This window comes from Bombus pyrosoma, linkage group LG10 (genome assembly GCF_014825855.1).
Source record: "Bombus pyrosoma isolate SC7728 linkage group LG10, ASM1482585v1, whole genome shotgun sequence".
NCBI classification, from domain to species: Eukaryota; Metazoa; Arthropoda; class Insecta; order Hymenoptera; family Apidae; genus Bombus; species Bombus pyrosoma.
This window is the reverse complement of record NC_057779.1, coordinates 8,915,954-8,924,681: the sequence shown is the minus strand read 5'-3', so window position 1 is coordinate 8,924,681 and position 8,728 is coordinate 8,915,954. Positions and strand designations below refer to the sequence as shown.

The following is an 8,728-nucleotide window of genomic DNA, read 5'->3' as shown; positions in this document are numbered from 1 at the left end:
GTGTTTCTTACGTCCTCTGTGATTTTTCACGGCGAACATAAGAATTATTACCGACGTACAGAATAAATGAAACATTTGTGACGTCAGCTTACCAACGGCTTGCTGTTTTACCGATATAATTATTAAAATATTTTGTATCTATCGTTGTTATATTTATCGAAGTTGCATCCCCACATAGGCTAGCATCTCTGCTACAGCGAAGAACAGGGTATAAAAGGGATTGTGTCACTGGACCTCGCGTTTTTATTTTTTGACGTTTTACTTAAACTAACTCGAGAAAATGACAGAAAAGGCAAAGGTGAGAGACTTAAGCATAAATGATAAGACATTCGAATTTGCTTTAAAAAAATCTATTTATTGATTGAATTTAAAAAATTATACAGTAATCTTTACAATTAAAGTTAATTCTATCTAAATTATTGCACAGCGATATTCGAGACTGATAGGTTCCGTCGATGATCCGTCGGTAAAAGATCAAAGAAACGATTAGTCATACATAATCCAGTTAATCACTCACATTTCAATCGTAAACTATAGTGTTTATAATTTACTCGTCCAATTTTTTAACGGAAAATTTAGTTTTATGAAAATATAATTTCAATCAAAACCACTACTATTCTGGATCGATAACATCGCATGCGATACAAAAATGCTATTAGTGATAATCACATCTAATCTGTACCTCGTCGGTGGTGGGACTTCGTGTCTCACGTTCTGAAATACCGACCTAGAAAAAAATCAGAGTGTTTCTTACGCCCTCTACGATTTGTTAGTCAATGATTTAGTCACAGACGTTATACTATACTGAATCGGTAATATCGGAAATGACGTTAAAATGGTAAGAGAACTCGGTATTCAAGACGTGAAGCAGAAAAATGTGTTCTGTATGTCCTGTATGTGTCTTGCTGTGTACTTACATATATATAGTTAATTTTGAATATAAGACTGTGTTAGTATTTTACTTGTATCGAGGTCACGTTAACGAGTAGAAGTTTAGAAGATTACTGTCTTGATGCTTGGTATGACACCCAGATTGAATAAAGTATTATAAGTAAGTTTGTTGTCAAAAATTCTATATAGGGTTTGGCAAGGCGCCGGCGCCGCTCTATAAATAGTGCGTACAACGCCAACCGCCGGTCGCGGCTCATGAACAAAGTAAAAGGACTGCCAGCCATCGTTTGTGCACGGCGAGATAGTATTGTAGCTGATTGTAGTTAACGGTGGGTCATTTCTGCGTTTTGTGCCATCTACCCGCGAAGATAGATTTATTGGTTCGCTGCATCGTATACCAATCAATTCGATAAGTTTGCGCGTCAAATTTGTTAGGGAGCGAACTATGTATCTCTGTACCATATCAAAGAGTTGCTAATATTGTCGTCAAAAATTATTGGCAAAAGTCATTAAATTCGGCTGTATGTAGGGTGTTTTGTACTTTTTAAAGACGCTACAATACCACGAGTGTTGACTGGATGATATGCAGCATGTTCGTTGACGCAATGGCACACATTAAGATGTGACTTTATTCGTGATCGCGTCAGCTGATCGACAACCTATCGAGTAAATTAGGTGATTATGTAAATTCTAGTTTTGAATAGTCGTACTCGTGTCCTGCAAAACGTTATTGGGCACCTATGTACCTCTGTGTGACACAATATTTGCGAATTGACCGGCTAGTTTTCCATCTGCCTACAAGAAAAACTAATTATACTATCCGTGACGAAAGATTACTAACTATACAACCCTTTCCACCAGGCACACGAGCACTTTTCAAATCTATATGGGGACCTTGATGGAGATTTATTTGCCTGTCCATTGGATAAAACTGACTTATGCTTAACGAAAATCGTGGATCGAGTGTTTAATACTTTAATGTTTACAGTTTGAAATGAACCGGGAAAAGTGTCAGAGAGAGGTAATTTATTAAATGGCCTATATATACAATTAACGTTAATATGATTTTCGTACCATAAATTATCTTCTTTCTATAATAATTGATTGTAATATTAATATAATTATTTGTTTATATATTACTAAGCACAATGAGAATAATATCGATTAAAAGAACAATTTATTTGTGAAATTTGTGTCGTAATGTAGAAGTTTTTACTTATCCTTTCGAATACGTGTATTTAAAAATTAATTAGAGGTTCCATTTTACAAGGAATACGACGTATATTTTTAAGCGAGGGACCAAGGATATCGAGTTACATGGCGCGTGAAACCTTGTTTCATTTTATAACCATGGAATATTTATTTTTACGCGACAATTCGCGCGTAAACGTACGTATGCCGTGTCGACGATTCGGTAGGCACATCGCGCTTGTTTTAAATTTATACTACTTGCCATTCTTTAAAAGAATACAATATGTATGCTCGCAAGTAATACACATAGTAGTGTGTGCTGTAGTAATACATTTACAATTAGACTAATAATAATACAAGTAAAAAGATGTATACATATATATACATATATGGAATTTAATTGAATTTTGATCGAAATAATTACGCGAAATTGTTATAGGAATGAGATAGAAAATATTACATAGTAAAATTTAGCCAAAAATTTATCTAGTTCATAATATAACAAGTACTCGTTCGTAGCTTACGTACCATCACCCAATCATAGTCCAATTTCGCACGTATACATAGATAGTTTCAAATCGGTGAATCAGTGATCGTAGGCTAGCTATAAAAAAAGAATTTCTTTTGAAACTTTATATTTACTTTTCACGTAATGTTATGCGGTAGCATGACTGCAAAGACGAGTACTAGATATGTTAAGTCCTTTAACATAAAATACAATGTGGTTAGAAACACGATCGAAAATATAGATGAACACAGTATCGAAGCAACGTCATCTGGCTTACGACTGATTATTACCGATTATTTCTTTCACTCTTTTTCGACTTACATACTCGACGCGTTGTTCGACCGGATATCGTAATATTTGATGTTTAGATCGGCGATTAGAATGGCTCTAGTAATGTTACCCTGCGACTTACCATGGTGGCCTGCCGTCGTAAAGCAACTGGATCGGGCGGCTGCTGCCAGGAATTCCGAAGATCTCGTGGAAGCGATGCAAAGACTACACGACATGTGCAAGTAAGTATGTCGTCACTACAGCTATTTAAATGAATATCACGCATACTCGAATTTCGATTAACCGGTAACGCGAATATATATGTATGATATGCATATCGAATCGATTTGATTGCTCCGTCTCGCGGAGATATTAACGAACTCGATTTTTTTGCTACATGCTGTTATAAAGATACGAGGAACAGTGCATACTGAAAAGGTATCTGATCAAAAATATTTCTAAATATCCATAAAAGATGTACCCAAATGCTCTTAAGTATACAACGCCTATCTGTACAAAAATCACCCATGTTTTAAATGTTTCTTTGTACTGTAATTGTTACGTGTTTTTATAAGTTTCCCAGCCAGCTTTAACGAGTTACTTTAAGCTATTTCGTTTTTATTTTACAGCATAAGTCTTGATCCTGAAGAGGACGTACAGGATCCTGAATTATTTTCCGGATTGGCAACATTTCTTGATACCGATCTCGATTTCACCGAACGGGATCAAATCTTTATAAATACGATACCACGAATAGTAGAAAGAGCGAAAGCTCTAAGATCTTGTAAACCTCCGCAAGGTTTACACTTTAGTCTTCAGCAGCAAGGTAATTTGTAGTAAATTTCGTTTAATTTAATGTCGAGCGGTTGACAATAATATAATAATATAATAAATATCTGGGATAAGACGAAACGAGATATTTTTTGTCTACGTTGTAGGAGATTGCGTCGAGTACAGTTATGCCTTCATTTCATCTTTAATAGCGAACGCGTTCTTCTCCACATACCCAAAAAGAACAGCAAAGACGCACCCAACTTTACGGGACTTCAATTTCACAAATTTCTTCAAACATCTTCATAAGTAAGGATCAAGCTCAAAAGATTGAGTAAAAATTATTTAATGTTAAGGATGCTTTCAGCAAAGCACGGGATAAAAGGTCGATAAGGAAACGTAAATGTAATACTAATTGTTATTTTTTTTTTTAGTAACGGGCAAAAAGCAAAACTAAGAAGCATATTTCGCTACTACGATTACCTTGATACTGAAAACGCGTTAGATGGAAAATTAATAATTTCTAGACAGGTACTGTATGCTATAATTTCGATGCTATAATCTTATCAAAATCTCGTGACATCGAAATGAACATCAAATTTTTAGGTAATGATATCGAAACAGTGGTTAACTATTGAGGACTGGTTAGAGAGCACTGTACCTTTATGTCCGCTGATGATACGCCACGAGGGTCGTTTAGACAGAGTGGAACCAGAAGCTAAAGTACTGCGAGTTTGCTTTGCGAGTGCGAAATTTGGTGGCGGTGTACTTGATGGTGATGTTACGCAAGAAACCGTACATGTAAATAATTAAAGGCGTGAGAAAAATAATTTCCATCTGGATTAATCGTAGCTTTCTAAAAGAAAAAAAGAGAGACCGAAAAAACTAAACAATAGAGATTGTTTTCGAAATAAAAAGCAACGATTATAGTTATTAATTTAATTCTTAGATAGCAACGCATCCCGAAATGCTCGTGGCAATATTGTCTGTCGAGGGTTTAGAAGACAACGAAGTTTTAATAGTCGAAGGAGTTAGGCATTTATCTAGAATAAATGATCCTCGCAACAGAGCCATATTTGAAGCTCTGCCAAAACCAAATATCGTTAGTATACTATTATCATTTTTCTCAATTTTTCTTTTTACCATCGATATGTCTTCATTTACGCTATTTCTTTGTTATTTTTGCACAGGTAACGGTATGCTGTATCGATCCTGAAGATTATTCACGATTACCTTTATCACAATTCGAAGAAGATAATATATTACGAGAAATGAATAAATCTTTACTTGGATTCCGACAAAGACATGTTCCAAGTAGCCCAACTGATCCTGTAAAGTCAGAATCAGATATAGACGTTACAGTTGGATCTCGGAGATTATCACCGATCGGAGAAAGTTTTAGTAGCACTCCTCCAGAAACAGAAGGGGATGATAAAGTATTATCAACAAATAACGGTACCAAAGGAGATACGATAACAAAACCATTATCGAAGCATAATTAATAATCACGCAGAGTTATAATTTGTATCTGTTTTTAGATAAATCTGTGTTATGTGAACACAAGTATGATATTTTCACAGAAGTTCGTAGCAAACCAAATGGTAAATCCATAAGATCACCTAGTCCCCATAAAGTGTACAATGATACTAGTTATACAAACAAACGAAATCGGTTTATCGTTCTTGGATCCAGCGGCGAAGTTTTGCCAGTTACACGAAAGTCACTTGGTCAAATGTCGGTTTACAGTAGTTGTAATAGTCAAAGTACAGACAGCTTCCATAGCGCGAAAGATACTATAGATGAAGATTTGGGTATGTATGTAATATTTTTAATCAATCGTCTATATTACAAAACGCGGAATTTATATGTTATTATTCGTTGCAATAAAGAGGAAGAAGAACAGAAATTAAGTAAACGCTACAGCACTCAATTGGATACCCCAGAGCGAAGAGGAACTTTCGCTCAACGATTGAGAGACGCATTAAAACGAGAAACTACAGCTACTGGAGCTGCTTCGTTGAATACTTCATTTGGAGAAAGTAGCTATGCAGTAGGAATAAGCGTATCTGGTAGTCACGTTTGCGATCAAGATATTAAGTAAGACAATTTATTTAAATACGCATACTGTACCATATTTAAAAATTTATTTAATCTATATAAAATTATATAGAGTAAAAAGAGGAGGTTCAAGGGGTTTTGTTTTACGAGATGAAACGGTGGATGAAGATTTTTTGAAAGAATCTTTGGAAGCTGAACAAAAGTGGTTAGGTAGATTTCGGCAAAATCAACCTATGCTACAAAGAAGAGACACAAGTGCAAGTAGTAGGTACAGTTTCAGCACTGAATACAATTCTGGCAAGTATCACACTGAACATTTTATAGATAACATACTTTAATCAGCTTTTAAATATGATATAAGGAAACTGACTTATTTTCTTATGTTAAGATTTTTGTTCGGAACTCGAAGAAGTTTACGAACAACTGGCGAAGTGGTTAGAGGACCCTATAACAGCAGATGAGTCTCGTGAATTAGACGCGAGAGATAGAGCAGTAGTTCAATTCGCAGGCTCATTATTAAAAAGAGCTCTTAGTGAATCGTTTGCTGGTGTTCCAGTTCAAGAGGGCGAGCCGCAACCTTTCATTGATTCAACCGACGTAAATCAAAGCCATAAATTAGCTTTGGCTGTGAGAAGTTTGAGTTTAGAGCTAGCCCGTCAAAAAAATAGGAGGCAACAATCAGTAAGAAACAAGATGCTTTCCTTTCCTTCAGTCAAAATTACTTGATCTTTGAACGAAACAATAATATTGCAAACGTCTTATACATCTATTAAGATGGATTATTAATGATTCCATAGATTATACATTTTTTTATTTTAAATTATTGTATCGATGAAGAATGAGAGACAAACTGAAGACTATTGCTATGTTAAATAACGTTTTATACATAGCCAAATCTCATCAGTTCATTACGCTATACAGGTGTCTGTGTCTGAAGATGTAGAATATTATGAAGATGCTTTAAGTAATCATACTATGTCAAAAGAGGTAAAGGATATTCAACGTAAAAAGCTTAGAACAGTAACATTTACGTCTGAAGTTTTTCAAACTTTGGTTGATGACGAAACTACCGTGTATCTATCTAATCCTGTTTCTTTAAGTACATCTGGATCTGTGAAAGGGATAAACACAGCACAATCTTTCAATATCAGAAATGACAAAATTGCGCAACAATTCGAATCGAGTATAACATGTAACGTGAGCAAATTTATGTTACAAATATATTAATATAAATATAATGCATGTAATGATATCACCAATTAATTATCTTTTACTATGATAACGATAAACGCCTTTTAAACTTAGTTACTTATTGCATGATGAATTACAAGTATATACTTCTCTATCTAGCTTAAAATATTTTTTAATTGTATTCCCAATAACTAATGATTTGTCTCTCATTCTATCTGATAACGTCTTCAATGTCTCTTACTCGTAGATTAATATAGTATAACTTTTATATTAATATAAAATATGATATAACTTGTTGTGCATTTTATAATAACATTGTCCAAGATTTTATAGTTTTATGTGGTTTGAATTACGTTTATATAAAAATGACAAATAATTTTGAATTTGCTAAAATAATCTTTTAGATACCAAGAGATGGTAGTCCACAAACAGGTGGATTATTACCTGTTGCTACAGGCAACTGGGGTTGTGGATCCCGTTTAAAGGGTGACCCACAATTGAAGCTTGTTATTCAATGGCTTGCTGCTTCCTTGGCAGGAGTACCAAAATTAATATATTACACTACAGGAAATCCCAGTTTGTCTAAGGTAACAAATACAACACTAATCGTATATAACATTTTCATACACAATTCCATTTGTTTTATCACTTTGGATTTGACATTTCAGTTAGATACTGTGAGTAGAGTTCTTATGGACAGACATTGGTCAGTCGGCGATTTAGCCGCAGCAACATTAAAATTTGCGTTACACATTATTGATGAAAGAACAGAAGGAAGAAATACTCTTTTTGAGGAGATAATTGGTATGGATAAACCAAGTCCTTAGCCCGATTTAATGCTGTCTGTTTTGGTAGACATACTTGCTACCATGATCGAAGACAGCTTATTAAATACTTGAAGGTAATATCAAAACAGTACAACAAACGAGTGTGTGTCTTTTGCAATTCGTGAAAGTAAAATGTACTTCAGAAATTATTTGTGAGAAATCTCGCAATCAAAAGAATTTTAGTTTTTTAACATTTGTATGAATCAGAAAGAAACATAAATTTTCGTGGTTAAAATGTTTCATATCAATACAATATCAAACAAATTCGCACAACTTAATGTACAAAAATAGCAGTTGTAAATTCTGTACTTTTTAGAGAATATATTATATATTGTACAGGTAACATCAAATATTGTTAGTGCAATATAAATTAAATATTATAAGTAACTAACACAGTTATTTGATGAAATGGTGAACAAAAATTTGTCCTAATTCAATAGAGATCTAGTCATATGAAAAAGAAGTCAATTCTGTTTTATGTTAATATAAAGTATGTAACTGGATAACAGTTACCTGCAATAATTAACGAGGCACAATTTATTATACTATATATTTTGTACAGTATAATATTTATAAGTCGTTATATAATGTCAAGTAAAGATATATGTAATAATCATATAGATTTTTAGATAAAGACTTCTAGTCGTATTTTATAGGCCGCTTTTTTATATTGAATAGAATTTATACGAAATAAATTACATTAACGATACAAATTGAGTATATAAGGAGAGAGTAACGTGGCCTCTGAGAACATAAATCACGTATATATATAAACTTATGTACGTATGTATGTATGTATATATATATACTACGAGATGTCTTCCACTACTACAAAAAAATGAGAACAAGAAAGAAAAAAGCGCGCAACTATATCTGTATCAACTATTTGTACATTCTCGATGTACGTTTTGTTTTAAATAATATCATGTAGAATGTGTTTCAAAATTCTTTGTATGTATATTGTATATTAAAAAGGAAGTACGAAGCATGTATTAAAAAATTTATATTACGAAAGTAACAT

General features: G+C 33.6%; 1 protein-coding gene and 2 long non-coding RNA genes across 16 annotated transcripts; 1 reads left to right on the top strand and 2 right to left on the bottom strand.

Moving 5' to 3' along the window:
* Window positions 1-334: 334 nt before the first annotated feature.
* Window positions 335-1,038, bottom strand: LOC122572029. Its single transcript, XR_006318346.1, has 2 exons — window positions 918-1,038; window positions 335-727 (listed from the first exon to the last, which is right to left on the bottom strand). It is a non-coding gene; the product is annotated as an uncharacterized LOC122572029 (long non-coding RNA).
* On the top strand, window positions 812-8,725 carry LOC122572010. 14 transcript variants are annotated; one of them, XM_043736471.1, is made up of 18 exons: window positions 813-1,051; window positions 1,442-1,566; window positions 1,753-1,912; window positions 2,959-3,102; window positions 3,272-3,298; window positions 3,490-3,686; window positions 3,799-3,940; window positions 4,066-4,162; window positions 4,238-4,432; window positions 4,581-4,733; window positions 4,822-5,086; window positions 5,170-5,442; window positions 5,521-5,728; window positions 5,802-5,986; window positions 6,078-6,370; window positions 6,611-6,886; window positions 7,285-7,467; window positions 7,549-8,725. In XM_043736471.1, the coding sequence occupies exons 4-18, from the start codon at window positions 2,972-2,974 to the stop codon at window positions 7,705-7,707; spliced, it is 2,784 nt and encodes a 927-aa protein (XP_043592406.1). In that variant the 5' UTR covers window positions 813-1,051; window positions 1,442-1,566; window positions 1,753-1,912; window positions 2,959-2,971; the 3' UTR covers window positions 7,708-8,725. The 14 variants fall into 14 exon arrangements, with proteins under 14 accessions (XP_043592412.1, XP_043592406.1, XP_043592408.1 ...); XM_043736470.1 differs by lacking the exon at window positions 813-1,051 and adding an exon at window positions 1,079-1,220; XM_043736472.1 differs by lacking the exon at window positions 813-1,051 and adding an exon at window positions 2,162-2,280 and having other exon boundaries at window positions 1,227-1,566.
* On the bottom strand, window positions 2,260-3,114 carry LOC122572028. Its single transcript, XR_006318345.1, has 3 exons — window positions 3,003-3,114; window positions 2,611-2,686; window positions 2,260-2,401 (listed from the first exon to the last, which is right to left on the bottom strand). It is a non-coding gene; the product is annotated as an uncharacterized LOC122572028 (long non-coding RNA).
* Window positions 8,726-8,728: the final 3 nt, after the last annotated feature.